General features: G+C 41.0%; 1 protein-coding gene across 1 annotated transcript in view; it reads left to right on the top strand.

Moving 5' to 3' along the window:
* TRPC7 (transient receptor potential cation channel subfamily C member 7) overlaps nt 1-16,414 on the top strand; it is a 62,296-nt gene that overhangs the window by 8,166 nt on the left and 37,716 nt on the right. The window contains exon 2 of the mRNA XM_059483619.1: nt 11,365-11,547. Coding sequence (XP_059339602.1) covers nt 11,365-11,547 — 183 coding nt within the window. The remainder of the gene's footprint in view (nt 1-11,364; nt 11,548-16,414) is intronic.

Genomic DNA, 16,414 nt, shown 5'->3' with positions numbered 1-16,414 from the left:
TCAGATTGAATTAAGCCTCCCCTAAAAAATCTCCAAATCTTGAAGGAAACTTTCAACATTTGAGGATGTCAAGACAGATGTAACCCTGGAAATATCTGACTCTCCCAGACAGTGTAGCTGGAATACTTTTGTTCCCTGTGATGCTACTGCAAGTGAGATTTTTGGCAATGCCAGTGCGCACACCATCAGTGCAATGTTTATTGCCCTTTACAGCTCCCTGGGAAGTCATTTTTAGTCCTACTCAGTTAAGGATGAGCAACATTGCAACTGCAGCACTCATATCTTACTGCTTCCAGCTTGATTGAACACGTCCCTGGAGCAGGATTTAGTTTAGGTGGGCAACAGACACGATCATAAAAATATAAAATGACATGGAATTCTCTTATGATCATTAATGGGAGAAAACATCTGGGAAGCAGAGAGCAATAGAAAAGTGTCACATAAGGAAGTAGCACAGCAGTTGCCTCACCACTGCCAAGCAATTCAGAAGCATTTTTACATATAAAGCTTTTAAGCCAATCACTGAGATGCTTTAGCCCGGTAGAGAAATAAGTGTAAAATCTGGAACCAGGTGAAATTGCTTTAAGGTAATTTTCCTCCTGGGATTTCAATGTTTTCTTAAAAATAAGCAGCCCATCCTCCAACAAGAGCCCATTTCTGAGGAGCTGGAAAATCCCTATACTAATAGTTTAGAAATACTTCAAAAATTTAACTGTAAAAAGTTCAGCTTACCACAATCTTATTATTGTTACATGATGATCTTTATAACAGCTTTAACATGGGAGGAAAACTCAGTCGCTGGCAAAATCATGACCCATTTGACCATCATCTTCAGATTTGTTGAAGCCATGATTTTTTTCCTCATCCTTTGAAAGAATGACATGCAATGAAGCACTGGGGTGACCAGCAGGTCTGATCCAAGGCTGAAACCTGCTCATGGATTCCTCTCTTTATACAAATGAGGAGTAGCAACTCACATCTTGGATCCATCACAGCAAGGTGTGATGGGCTGGTGTATCAGTAGGTGGGATTGATCCCTAGCACAATCTCTCCCAAAGATCTGGATTCTCCCACAGGATGAACCTTTGTCTCTCCAACCTCTAAGCAGTAAAGGTGAGACAAACCCCTGTGTGCCAGCTCCTGCTGCTCCCTGGCTGCCCTGTGCCTGTGCCATGGCTGGGCTGGAGCCCTCGCAGCTCTCCAGAGCAGAGCATCCCAAATTCCCTGCCAGCCCTGCTACCAGCTGCTCAGGAGCTCTTGGAGCAGGGACAGTGATTTGGCCACTTGCCTGTGTTTAGTTAACAGTGACAGAGTGTTTTCCTTTCTTGCTCACCGAGCGTGGAAGACAAAATGAGTCCTGGTGCTCAAACTGGTGCGTGCTGTCAGTGGCAGCGCAGTGAGAGGGTTCCTGCTGCCCTGAGCTGCTGTTGGAAAGAAAGACTCATTGGGCCTTTCCATCCCAGTCACTGGGTCCTCTGCAGGGAGCTCAGAGCTCCTCTGACTTTGAGCTTGCCCTTACATACCACTTATCTAAGAGAATTTTCTCAGCACACTTACTTGTGGCCACATTTCTCTTCACAGAGAAAAGCAAGGCTCAACTTCCCAAGGATATTTTCTGTGAATCACAGTGAGGAACCTCAGAGAAAGAAGAAACAATTCTTATCTCATTTGCTGTGCCTGTGTTTGTGCAAAAGTGGAATGCAATATGGAGATTGTTTTCTCAGAGTGATGGTGTTTTGTTTCCTTGGCCTATCGGGGCCAAGTGTGTGTGCACAGACTCTGCTGACTCACAGTCTCAAGGTTTTGTTCAGAGGAGTTGAGTGTTTGTGCAGGTTCAGTTTAGATGTAGTGTAGTGTAGTATAGTATAGAATTATATAGTATAGTAAAGTAATTAATTAGCCTTCCAATTAATTACTTTATTATACTATATCAATGGAGTCCTCTTTGTCATTTCTCCCTTTGTCAGGGTTGCCCTACTGTTTTATAAACTGATATAAAATGGCACAGCAACACAATCCCCCTTCTTCCTCCCCTCAGTAATGACTGGTACCAAAAGGGGTCCACCTTAAAGCACCAAAGATGAAGATATTTTTCAGACAGATAAAATCCAATTCTTGTTGAGGAAAACAGACAGAAAAGGCTGTGATCACTACTGTGATATCATTCCAATCCAACATTTTTAAGCTTTGCATTTAATTAGTGCCAGCAAATGGCCAACCATTCAGCTGGTACCAGCACTGGGGTTTGGGAATAGTTAGGAGCTGGGAGGTTTGTGATGAGCAAGATGACTGCTTTCCAAAGAGTGCTGCTCATTATTTACGTTGGGAAGGGATATCTACTGGAAATACAAATGAGCATAATGAGGATAATTGCTCGGAATAGAATAATGGTGTTAGAGCAGCGGATGGGAGAATGGAGTCAGGTACGTTTATCCAAGGCACTGTAGGGAATCAATATTATATTAGTGAATGTAAATGAAGTAACACATTCTGGGGATCTCAAGTTTGACATCAAATAGGATGCAGATGGGCAGTGATTTAGTTTATCCCTCATTATGTTGTTAATTGTTGTTATTGTAGATAATTATGATGAACTTATCCTCACTGAGTCCAGGCAGACTATTCAGAGAATTGTGGATAAACAGTAATGGTATACAAACAATTTCATATTGCTTTAAAATGGTGCTAAGTACTGTAGAAACTATGGTTTTTTTGCATTCACATGATCAAAAATGGCAATTTTCTGGAATTTAATTCGTTGCAGGGAAATTGTGACCAGTGCAGCATGGAAACAGCTCATTACCCACTGGGTGTCATTTCATTCTCAATGTCCCAACTCCAGGATCTGAACTCATTTTAGAACAAAGAGATATAATTATGCACCTTTTATATTCATATTTCTGCTCAAGAAGGTTCTACAGCATGACTTCTAGGTCTGCTCTTCTCAAAGAGAGGAGAATTTCCATAAAGTCAAGATTGCCCTGTGCCAGGACTCAGCAGCTGGAATCACATTTTTCCAAAGTGATTCGTTGCTGTTTATGTGCCATGGGAACTACAATTTCACCCACTCTGATGCTTGTGACCAGTTTTATTAGAAGCTCTCCTTGCTGGGCATTGAGAACTGTGGTAGTTGGCTCTTTGAGACCTGGAAAACATAAGGTTATTTTAATTACTAATATCATTTGCAGTGGCTTGCAATTAGGTCAACATTCACTTGCAGGATGGATTTAGGAGGAGTCTTTTTCCTGATATGCATGTGCTGCTTGTAGCCAAAAGTCCTGTGAGAGAAGGCACTCATAGCACTTTTGAACATACAAATGTGTTTTTTAAGCAAGTTGAAGGTGCCAAATTTACCTCAGCCTAAGGGATAAATGAAGCTGTCATGAGCAAGCAATTACTGTGAATTTAAATACATTATTTTCTCCTGGTTGTTTGCCATCTGATTTTCAGGAAACAAAGAGATGTCAAGCAGCTGAGCTGAGAAGAGCCACACAATTGAGGAAGAGCAGCTAATTCTTTTAGTGCAAGGAAACTATTTCATCTCAAATTGTATAGGAAATAGAAATCTTCCCCAGTGAAACTTGCAAGAAAGAGATCAAGAATGTAATATACATGGGAAAATGTCAGAGAGAAAAAGTATGGATGGCATGAGGAATGAGAAGCTTGGCCCAGCGGTAACTGTGCTTTGATAAATCTCTCACATCAGAGCTGCAGAATTACCTGAAAGGAGGCTGTGATGAGGTGGGGGATGGCCTTTTCTCCCAGGTGATTTCCAGCGTCATATCCCCACACAAGGAGAGAACAAACGTTTGAATGTCATGAAGATGGATTTGGAGCAATGTGCTGCATCTTCATGAGCTTGATTTTACTGCTGACATGAGCAGATCCTAATCTCTTCTCCAACCACAAAACCATCAGAGTGTTATCTTGAAGTGCACAGCTTGCATTTAAAGAGAAGTTGTTGACAGGACACAGGAGACAGGCCCTCTCCTTGGCCACATTTGTGTATTCCCCACATTTGGCATGCACTTTTCACTAATACCTCTGTCCTCTTTATCCAGGGACTTGATAGTTTATCTTCTGAAAGCAGGTGTTTCAGCATAAACATTCAAATGAGCTAGGGAAAATCTGCAAGGAAAAAAAATAAAACACCTTTCACTTAATTGAGGAATCAAAAGCTGTGGCTTATTTGTGATTTGTTTGAAAACGTGCTGAGGTGATAGGAAAGAGAAGTACCTCAAGCATCAAATGCCATCTTATGTTGAAAAGCTGCTATGCTAACCTTAAGACTTTAAATATTCTCATTTTTAAAAAAAAATTTAGACCAATATAATTTCTGTTCTAAGTTAATAAAATATTTTCAGAGACTTGGAATGGGGTGGTAGCTCTCTGATGAATAACACTGATGTTCCTGCACAGGGATGCTCAGTAATGGTACCTGTCAGGCTGAAGGTGACTTTGGGGGAAAGGAGTAGAGGAGATGGAGGTGTTTTCCAGGCAACTCATTAGGTATGAAAAGAAAGACTGTATTCTGTTCAGGGTGAGAACTTTGGATAAGTCAAATCATCCTTTAATTTCAGTGTAGAGGGAGTTCACATGTACAGGAAACTTATTTCAAGTTTCAGATAGTAAAAAAATCAATAGAAGTAATAAAAAAGGCTGAGTGGATTCTGAAATTTCTTATGCTAGGGAATCTAAAACTTTGAAGAGTCAGGACTTGTGCTCAGACTCAGTCCTTAACTATAAGGACTATGTTTGATTTCTGCATTTGCTTTCCCAAAAAATACATCCATTAAATTTAGATTTTAAAAACCATCCAGACACCTTTTAAAGGAATTGTTCCAAGGGGAAGTCAAAGTAAAGTATTTTTCTGGTTCTAATGTTTTTATTGATGGAAAAACACCTTCCAAAATTTATTCATTAGTTTTGGTCCCAGAGAACCTACATTTATCAAAAATATTAATAATTTCCCAGAAGGCATTATTGGTAGAGTCTGTAGATTTGTAAGAGCTAGAGCAGAAAAGAGCTAAAGTGCAAAAGAGTAGAAATGAAACAGGGAGGTGCAAACCTGTCCTTTCTGCTGCTTTTGACAGTTCCCATTTCAAAGTTCTTGGAAAGTTATTGCTGAAGATTAAACATATACCTGGACCTGCAAATGATACTTCAAAAGCATGGTAACAATTCTAAAGAATTTTCAACCCTGCAACTAGAATTACTACCACCATCTTGTTGAGCTTCTTGAAGTATTTCATGTATCTACCAGTCAATAGGTATGAGATGAAATTCAAAGTCAGTGGTTTGATGGATTCCTAAATGTTCTATCCCCTTGGTGGAGGGATATACTCTCTCAGAGATGAGCTTCTGCAGTGAATATGAAGACATGAATTGCAGCTAGAAAGCTGAGGAGAATAAAGAGACACAAAAAAAAATCTTATTGTAAATCAGTCAGTGCAACTGCCATTGAAATCCTTGTAGTGATGCAAGGGATGTTATTTCCATGGCTTGTTGGAAGTCAGAAAATTTTTGGTCCTCAGTCAGATGATCCTGTTGTTTTCTGGGCTTCTTTGGAGAAGAATAATACCAACACAGGCACACTCTGCTTTGTCCTTGGGCTCCTATATTGGCCACATCTCTTGGTGACAGAATCTAAAATCCCCCTTTGCTCTGCCATGCTGCAGCCTGGCCCTGCTCAGAGGACAAACCATGGCCATGTTTATTTTGACTCCATTTAGAAGTGTCCAAATTGCTTGGAAAGCAACAGAGTCACACTTGTGAAATGTCAAACTCTTGTATATGAACAGATTGGTTATTATATTATGCACGCTGGAGATTAAGAAGTCAAGGTCTGGATCATTTTGAAAATGAACTGAGGCATCTGTTCCTACCTCTAGAAACATTTAGCAACCTGCACCTGAGTGGGGAAATGTTTTAAACCAGCACTGGGCTTTAAATTCAGAGGCATGCCCACGGCTATAGCACAATATACCCAGAGCTCCAATAATTCTCTGATGTGCTGCCACTTAAGGAGCAGGAGAACATAAACCAATGTTTATGTGCTTGCTGGACAATTAACTGTACAGCCTTGGCATAGACTGTGCATGTAGGCATTTCATTTAGTCTGGAAACAATAAGAATGCACTCAACTGTATTCAAAAGTGTCAGCAGCTGGCAAAGCTCTTTGGGAGGGTGCTCAGTGCATTTCAGAGCAAAGCAAAGTTACATGGCCAGGATCGGTGCAGGGCCTTCCTCAGCATCTTCTCCCATCACCTTCCCTGCCACTGGCCTTGTGCTTCTTTTCACTCCCAAACACATGGCCAGCCAGAGACACTGTAAGTACACACAAGGAAATCTGCCCCACAACTTTTCTGTACAGGCTTATGCATATTTCATGTGGTATCTAATTGGTAAATATTTATAAGCATTTTGAATATTTGACATGATGGTTTATTTAACAATTTCATTTCAAATCTTGCATGAAATATTTCAGCTTTCCCCCCCCCCCTCCTTTCTCTCAGCTTTGTTTTCTTTCTACAATAATTTTTACTTGGGGGAGTTTTCTGTTCATATTTACAGAATTGCCTCTCCATTTTTTTTTCCTGCTGTCTCTTCTCAAAATGCTAATCTAAGCAATGCAATATTTCTCTCCTTGATATATGTGTATGTGTGATGTAGAATGAATACAAAGAGCCAAGAGCTCAAAGAAACATAAAAAGAGACTCTGTGCAATGTGCCTACAGCTTTCATTTGCACAGCAAATTTAATGCTACCCAGAAAGGCCAGATAGGTTCCTGGTCTTAGTTTTCCTCATTTCACTTAACTTTTTTACTCAAACTCCATACCTCTGACCTGAAACAGCTCTTTTCTGAAAAAATCTGGTTGGTTTTGAACAGATGTGGAGACATGACAGAGTTCATTTAGAACATAATCAACAGATAATAATAGGGTACTCAGAGAAATTGCAGTGAATGACAAGTACCATCAGCCTTTTCAAAACAGCAAAATTAGACATTTTTAACTCCACATGCACAACACTGTTAGAAGAAGCAGGAAATTACTAATTTGGAATCCTTTTATTACATTCTAGTTTTTAAAAAATGATATTGTAACATTCTCAGGCATTATCCTGATCCTGCTCTGCTCACTGCCTCTGTTGGAAATAAAATTCTCTTCCATGTGTAATTTGAAACAGACTGGCTCTCTTGCCTACTGGGTTGTATCCCTCATCTTCCTCCCTGAGGCTTGACAGCACTCAGCCTGTCAGGATGAGGCCTCTCATCTCTCATGTGTGATCTGCAATTTTCATTACTGTAAAAATCCATCTGGTTTATGAAGCTCTTAATCCTCAGACTTCCACAATGTGGCACCTAACTGGGGAGCTTGGGAAGGTTTGGGTTATTGTCATTGTCTGTGTGTGCTTCTGCTGCCCTGCCAGGAGAACTGAGCTGGAGTTTGTGTCCCCAGCCCTGAGTTTCCTGTTGTGGTACAAGTCTGACCCCACTGCCTGGCCAGGCTTGCAGCCAGGATGGTTCTCCACAAAGCTTATTTGGACAGCAGGGCCATGAAGTGCCTGGTTTAGGGGTAGGACCCGGCTGGCAGGGCAGGGGTGAAGTGGAGTGGGGACTGTCCCTTTGCACCCCAAGGCACAGTGGCCATCTGCCCCTCTGTGCTCTGGCAGAGTCAGGGGAGGCCTCAGGGCTGTGATCTTCAGAAACCTTGGTGTAACCAGAACCACAGAGAATTACAGAATGCTCTGAGTGTGAAGGGACCCACACAGATATCAAAGTCCAGCTCCTGGCCCTGCCCAGAGCAGCCCCAAGAATCCCATCATGGTCCTGAGAGTGTTGATCTTGAGCTCCGTCAGGTTTGGTGCTGTGACCACTGCCCTGGGGAGCCTTTTCCAGTGCCCAGTCACCCTCAGGGTGAAGAATATTCTTCTGATATCCAACCTAAACCTCTCCTGACACAGCTTCTTTTTCAGGCCATTTCCCCAAGTTCTGTAACTGCTCACCAGTGCATGGAAGTATCTGGAAATGCATCCTTGCTCTTCTTCACCTCGTCCTCCCACCCCTGGCTAATCTCTGCCCTGGGGTGCAGCCTCCCATCCAATGTCCCAGCACTCCTTCCTGCAGGGAAAGCAGCACCTTGGATGCTTCCAAATGTGTGAAATACGGGCAAATGTGTGAAATAAACAGTGCTGGCATGAACACCAGTAGAGCTGGGATGCTGCCTGTAAATAAATCTTCTTGTCTTCCTTGGGATTTTTCCCGTGCGTCAGAACTCACAGTTCAGATTTCAGGTGCAGGTACAGAATTTCTGCTTGCGTCACCAAAGCTGTGCATTGCAAGTCAGGATCAGGAGAGGCTTGGCTGTCAGACCTCTGTTAATCTCAGTTTTTAAGTAAAGAATAATGTGTGCTTGAGAGAAATACCTTGACATGAGGAGAGTCATTGAGCGTGTTCTCGCCATCAGGGTGATCAGGGTTTTCTATGATGACTGTGAGCATTAAGGAGCCCAGAACAAAGATGAAAAATGATTTTGTAAAAGGGATCATCAGAAGACACAGCAGGTTCAGTGATCTTTGAGACTTGTTTCAACAGATGAGCAGTCTCCTGAGAGATGTAATCTGCCTGCCTGCCTGGCTGCAGAATTGCTGTAGAGCAGTTTATTTTATTTTATTTTATTTTATTTTATTTTATTTTATTTTATTTTATTTTATTTTATTTTATTTTATTTTATTTTATTTTATTTTATTTTATTTTATTCTTTCTACAGCTTGTACCTTGGACAGGATGTATGGCTGCTTGCATCTACTTAAAAATCAGAGTAAAAAACTGACTGAGGAAATCATCCATAGTTCCTACAAATGTACAGAATCAGTAAAAACATTAAGGTTGGAGATGTGCATAAAGCTGGGTCTTTTTTCCAGCTGGGAACCTGCCATTTGCAGATGCTTTGGAAGCACCTTCCTAGTTGCTACTAAATATCTTTCCTTAAAGAAAGGAGAAGAGGGAAAATAATCTAATTTAATACAAACTAGTTGCTCAGATGATGTGGAAGTGGTGATGAGAATTGTCTAAAATGTGCTGGTTAATAAGCTTATGAAGTTTGCAAATAGTACATAGAGAATGGTATTAAAGCCCAGCAGAGTTCTCACCCTTGGTTTTTTTTAAGCTGCTGAGCTAATTGAGCATCTCCATTACCTGTGGCAGCAAGGCCTTTCATTCCCACCCTACACATGTTTTCAGATCTATCCATATTTGCTGTCCTTAACTATTTCTGTATTTATTTTGAGGCTGATGTTTTTGTTTGGCCATCTATTCTCTCAGTGAAGAGGTAAGCTTTCAATTTATTGAAATTCATCTTGGTGTGGGGAAGATTAAAGCATGGAATTGATTTGAGAGGAGTGCTTTGAAGCCATAAAGTAAAATCTATCTTTCATTTACATTTCAGACTTTACCTCACCCTGTATTTGAAAACATTTACTCCACAAATCCTATCTATCTCCACAAAATGCTCTTGTACTAGATTTAGATGTAAATGGACCATCAGCTTTTGCCTGAGATATAAGAACATCTCAAATCTTGGTGCTCTAGCTTGGCACATTTATGGAAGTTTTGGTGCCCCAGCTTCTGCAATGGGGCATTCACCCAGATAAAGATCTGCTGGTTGTGCTCTTTATGTCTCCTCTTAATGAAGATTTGAAGTTCTTGCTCCCCTCCGTTAACAACACAATTAGAACACCTGGTCTGACTACAGCACTAAAGGACAAAGAGAGAAACTCAGATCTAAAGTTTTTTGATACATAAGAGGATGTAAACATACAAGTTTCACCCTGCATGAGGTGTCAGCAGTAAAATCCCTGCTATTCCCCAGCTGTCTTCAGCCCCTTCTCCTAAACACAGATCAGAAATGGCTCCTTCCCCTTCCTGTGAGAATGCCCCACTTGCAGCCCTGAGGGGCTTTCTGGCTCCCTGTGATTATTATTCTGTGATTATTCAATTATTCTGTGCTCTTCCCAGCTCTTCCATGCATGAAAAGTGAAGTTGGGACGTGCACACACATTCATGGTAGAAGTAACCTCAAACCCATGACAAAGTCATTAAACCAACTGATTTTAAAAATTCATTAGCATCTCAATTCTGAAGGGGAAAAACTGACCAAAGAAGTTAAGCCACCTTTAATTAAGTATTTTAGACAGCGCTGTTCCAACTAATTAATGAATGTTTGTACAGTGCTTTAAGATCTTTGTGTAACAAGGAAGGCTAATATGTTGCTATGTGTAAATGATAGAAAAGATAATTTAGAAAATACAGAAGCACAAAGCCAGGTTACCCTTATCACTTCATCAAAGCCAAGTTTAACTATCTTCTTCTTTTGGCTGCTGGCTTAATTAGATAAGGTTCTGAATTTAATTAACTCATCAAACCTAATTTGAAAAGACCTCTCAAATCAGTTAGAGCTTGTCTTGTGCTTATTATTCCTATTTGTTGCATGGAGCCTTTAATATCACCATTTTGTTATGATATGAATCGTGGCCTTAATTGTGTTCTAATTTACAACATTTACTCAGATGGTGGCACTCTCCTTGTTTTTTAAGTGTCAGCATGTGAAAATCAATCACAATTTAATTTAGGGCAGGGAAATTGCTCTTCTAGTCCTCTGTCAAGTCAGGTACAGGTTATCTCTTTCCCCACAAGTGTAATTTGGGTTCTCAAAGTGAAATTATTTCACAGGAAATCATGTTGAGTTTCTGAAGTTCCATTTCTTGGTGAGGTGGTGTGACAATGTTCATCTGGCTGCTCCTTCAGGAATGTTTAACTAAACTCTAAGGTTTGAGGCTGAAGTTGGTTTTACAACTATATAATTCATTTGAACACATCTGTGTGTGATGCTCCAGCTTGTTGTGCCAGTCTGAAACTTCTCGAAAGTTATGAAAGAAAGAATTACTAGGAAAGAATCTAAACTGAAAATTTTGCTGTATATTTTACCCAGTTAGCAGGACCTTTTTCTTGGCTATATTTTTACATTCCTAGAGATACGCCACACAGAGAGCAGACATCAACTGATTGCTTAAAATCAAAATTTCCCTAGAAATTATTTACTTGTTCTGTAAAACTTGTTCTATTATCATGCAAACTATGCTGCTGATAAAAACATTGCTAATTAAGTCTGGAGGAGTTCCTGTACTTTTGTGAAAAGCCATCAACATGCTGTGTAAATCAAATGCTTTCTTACTCTTCCAGGCAGCAGTTTTGCAGAAGTAACCTTGCTCACAATTGCTCTCTCTTCCTTTTTTTCATTTGCTGTTTGCAGCCCAGCTTTCCAGCACACAATTAAATACATTTTCTTTCTGTTTTTCCTCAGAATGACTATAGGAAGTTATCTATGCAATGCAAGGACTTTGTTGTGGGGGTGCTGGACCTGTGCAGAGACACTGAAGAGGTGGAGGCTATTCTGAATGGAGATGTGAACATCCACCTGTGCCCTGAGCACCACCGGCCGAGTCTGAGCAGGATTAAACTTGCTATTAAATATGAGGTCAAAAAGGTAAGCTCTTCCTTTGGGTCCCATATGTCTTCACATTTAATTGTGCTTCCTTGATGCCTCCTGAAAAATAAACAAAAGATATATTTCACTGGGACCAGGACTGTCCCTAGAATTTTAGCAACTTGTGGCTTGATTTGTATTTTCTCACTTGCTTTAATATGGAGAAGGTTATCTGCAAAATGAAAAAGAAATTCTTCTAGAAGTATTTGAAACAACTAGCCAGCCTTACAGAAGTGTGTTATGTGAATGGAAAATGTTATTCTGGCAAATTCTAGGCCTGGGTGGTCCCAATTAATTGCTCCTTCAATATGCTTTGATGGAAACTGGGCTCCTGCTACAGGACTCGAAGAGCATTCCAAATTTTTGAGCTAACATCTGCTCTCTCATTCCCCTCCCAAGCCCACCACCTGCTCCATTTTGCCTCTTGACTCTGCTGGCTGGAGAAGGTCTTTTCCTGTTATGAAAGCCATTAATTAAAGAGAATCTTAAAACATATTTGAAATTAAATGCTTTCATGCAGGAGCACGTAGCATGGAGCCAAATATTCTCTCCTCGGATGTTGTGTCTCTGCTTTGTTCCATCACCAAGACCAAGCTGAACATCTCAGTTCACTCTCAGTTCAACAAGCTGGGTCAAGCTTAGTTATTGAAATTATTGTTGCTTTGGTAACAGGAGGCCAAACTTGCTCTGGTGCTCCTTCAGAAAATGAACTAATCTAAAAGACACAGATAGTGCCTCATCATGGAACAGTGCCCAGTGATCCATGACCTGAGAATCATCAGTCACAGAATCACAGAACATTCTGAGCTGCAAGGGACCTTGTGCCTTTTCAATGTGTGAATTCTGTGCTACTTTGCTCCTGTGCTATTTATCCTCCTAAAAAATTGTGTCATCCTTTTGCCACCAAGACCACGAGCTGGAGCTGCTGTGCTGCTCTGGGCACTTCCACCCTGGCTTACCTGGCTCCATAGGGACATTCCCCCATTTCTTACCCTGTCTGTATGTAGCTTTTCACAATGCATGAACACTGACCTAAAGCACCAGTGGGGGCCATGTACAGTGGATCTTTTAATGAATAAATATCTTCCTAGGCCCAGGAAAGCTGAGCATCCTTTGTGGATCACAGCAACTTGTTGCACACTGGTAACAACAGTTAAACTAATTGCAGGATTTCATGATGGCTCTCAGGTCAGCACTTTTCAGCACATTCCTTTCAGCAGCTGGTGTGTGTAAGATGAGTGTTTAACTGCTGACTCCAAAACAAGGCAGTTCAGTCTGTGGGAGACACAGACACACTCAGATAAATGGGTTTGGCTTTGGCAGTGACATGATAATGGACTGATACTGGTCACACTTGCTGAACAAAGACATTGTGTTATGGTGACACAGTAATTAATTCCTGAAGAGGCAATGCACTTCAGGTGCAAGCTTTTTATTCAGTTGAGAGATATTTAGGTTTATGTGTACAAATCCTGTGCTTTGAAATCCATCTCCATTTTAAGGAAATCCTATAACAGAGAGGGGTCAGAGGGTGGGTGAAGTATTACACATATTTAATGAACAGATTCTTGGACAGATTCTGTAAATTTCAAGTCACTTTTCCAAAGCTAATGACTCATCATGACTAGACCTTGTCCAGGTCTGGGCTCCTCAGTACAAGAGAGACGTGCAGCTCCTGTGATGGGTCCAGCAGAAAACAAGGATAATTAAGGCCCTGGAGCACCTTTCTTATGAGGAAAGGCTGAGGGAGCTGGTCCTGCTCACACCTGAGAGGATTCCCCATCAGTGTCTGGCAGTGCCTGCAGGGAGCGTCCAGAGGATGGACCAGGCTCTGCTCAGTGCTCCAGCTAGCAGGACAAGAGACATCAGACAGGAACTGATGCCCAGGAAATTCCACCTGAATATAAGAAAGAATTTCTTCACAGTTCATGTGACCAAGCACTGGAGGAGATCACCCAGAGAGTGTGGAGTCTGCTCACTGGGGATATTCAAGAACTGTCCCAACACAATCCTGTGCCATGTGCTCTGAGATGACCCTGCCTAGGCAGGAGTTTTATACAAAACAGCTTCAGGGACTTCAGAATGGTCTGACAAAGAAAAAAAAAAAAGAAAGAGGGGTTAGTGGTTATGAGTTATTTTTTCATTAAGTTCATATCCAGACTAAATATTTGCACTCGCATGGGAAATTTTAAGAAATATTTGATGTTTAAAAAATCTATTTCTACCATTAGCTTCTTAATTCCCATTTCCATATTAATACTTAGTGCCTACAATAGGCTTTCTTTGATGAAAAATTGCAGAGAACCATGAAATGCATTGAAAATTATTATTTAATATCCATTATTTTACTTTTACAGCTGCTGATGCAGCTTGTATTTCATCACATTTTTATTTCTAGAGTCTGGGAAAGATGTCAAGGACTCCCACCCTCAGACAGAAGAGCAATTGCATCTGCAGAGTTTCATCAGGCCTTTGCAAAATCTTTTAAAATCTTCCTAGATCTTCCAGATTTCTTTGTTACTTCATTGTCCTCACACAGTGCAGTTACTGCAATTATGGTGTCTAAGGAAAATCTTGTGTTCACTCAGAGCTGAAGCCTTCTTACCTCCTCTGCTCAGTAAACCTGCAGCTGGTACCTACAGCAGGTTTTTTCTATATTAATGGAAATGTCTCTGCATTTCTCCTTCTGTGTTTCCAATCAAAGTCCCCTGTTACCTCGTTCATTTTCAACTTCAAAAAAGCAATTCTCTGGTCAAGTGAAAGGACATGGTTTTATTGATCCTTATCTTTTTTCCTAATTCACAAAGTTTGACATGAACCTTGTAAAGTCATTCAAGAAAGCATCAACAATTACAGGCTCCATTTGTTGGTCTCTTTTTTCCTTTTCTTTTCTTCTGCAAAGCATCCTACTAACACATATGAGAGAATGGTGAAAAGCTTAAGGCTCTAATTCAAGGACTTTCTATAATAGAAAGTTATTTGAAGAATTAAGAAACTCTGCTTTTACATATTTTGCATCAAGGAGAAACCCAAAATTACAGTAGTTTATAAAGTCTTTATAAAAATGGTGTATTGCTGTTATTCTTCACACTTTTTGAAAGAACTAAATAATCACTCTGTACTCCAAGATTTTTTGGAAAAAAACACTCAAATATCCTCTGACCAAGTTTTCCAGAGGCATTTTTCCATTTAGATCCGCTGTCTTAATGATTCCTTGGAATTTATCAAAATGGAAACAGTTTTTCAAGAGCAAAACAACCAATTTTCAAACACTTAAGCAGGTACTGAGTCCTGGATTCTTTCTAAGAACTGAACTTTTTGCCCATGCTATGGGACTGTTGCAAATGTACCATTGTCTCCCCTGGTTTGTTTAGCGATGCTTTCAGAGATTTCCTTCTCTTCCATCTCTGCAGGGTCTGGGGCACAGGGAGGAGGAGGGTGGGGAGCAGGAGGAGCAGCCAAGCACCCTGGTGATGCTGCAGCCAGACTGCCCAGGTGCTCACCTGGACACTGGAGCAGAGGCTGGGAGCTCTCACAGTGGCACCAAAATCTGGGGGGGTCCAGCAGCTGCTCACAGAAGTGGCAAAATAAAAAGCAGCATTAAGGTGGGACAGGTGGTTTGGGTGGATTTTAACCAAAAGTAGCTTGGGTTGCTAAGTTCTGATCCCAAGCACCATGAGCTCTGTGGCCATGGATATCCTCAGCTGCTGCTCATGCAGGTTTACCACGTCTGAAAGCTTACCGTGCTCTTGATTGGAAATTTTACAGTAATGGTTTTTTTCTTTTCTTGAAACAGTCAAACAAATTTGTTTTCACCCAGGTACTTGAAATGTAAGGGTAGCACACATTTTTCCTCTGTGTGAACTCATTTCTAATTAAGCCAGAATATGATTCCTGCTTTTGAGAGGCAGAGATTCAGAGGTTGGAACTACCCTTGGACAGCCAACGATGAGAAAATTAAAGTTTTGATGTCTTACAACAAAACCATTCTGCTGCTTTATATCAGCTGCACAGATGCACATATTTTATGTTCTCATTTTAGTCTCTACCAGTATGATCCTTTCTTGTCTCTCTTTAATGTTGGCAGGGGACTTGTATCAACATTTACCTTTAGGTATAAAGCTGTGGCTTCTCTGTAGGTGTACAGCTATTGCTCCTCTGTAGGAGGGGACATTAATTTCCCTTCTTTCCCAGTGGCAAAGTTATCATTGCTCTTTTCTTTTAATTGCAAATGTTGAGTGCCCACCTCTGTCTTCTCAGCAGCTCTGTCCATAACCACCACAAAGCCAGAGCACCTTTCTCTTTCACGAGTTTTAATTGAATTAACAGTAAGACACACAAATTGGGTTGGGGAAAAAAAAAATAAGAATTAAACAGAACACCAGATGGCTGTGTAAATCCTATTTAAGAGAGAGCTGGAACAGGAACTTTTTTCATAACTATATTATTAATAATTAACATATGGAGGATGCTCTGAGCAGAATACTCACGGCTGCATTAGATTATAACTTTTCACTGTGTTGGTCTCATGGTTCAGATACTTGAGGGCATGAGGAGTCCCAGCTCTCATTAACTGCTGCAGCAGCCTGGATGGGAGCAGGAGAAGGCCAGGAGAGCCAGCCCTGCCTGTGCTGAAGGGCTTTGCCCCCCAAATGTGCAGTAACAGACACTGCCCCAAAGATGCTCCACTAGAGCATCCTCAGGAAGGTTACCTGGGACAGCCTGGGTTTTGCCCAAGAAACACAGGAAAATAAGGTGGGAACAGAGGGCAGGAGAGACCCAGAAGTGACCAGAAGTTCTGGCAGCAGGAGAGCAAGGAATGTCTCTGTGCCACATGCCATGGTGGGTGAGATCTCTCTGCTCTCAG

This window comes from Ammospiza nelsoni, chromosome 16 (genome assembly GCF_027579445.1).
Source record: "Ammospiza nelsoni isolate bAmmNel1 chromosome 16, bAmmNel1.pri, whole genome shotgun sequence".
Lineage (NCBI taxonomy): Eukaryota > Metazoa > Chordata > Aves > Passeriformes > Passerellidae > Ammospiza > Ammospiza nelsoni.
Note: the sequence above shows the minus strand (reverse complement) of the source record. Positions and strands in the feature narration are given on the sequence as shown.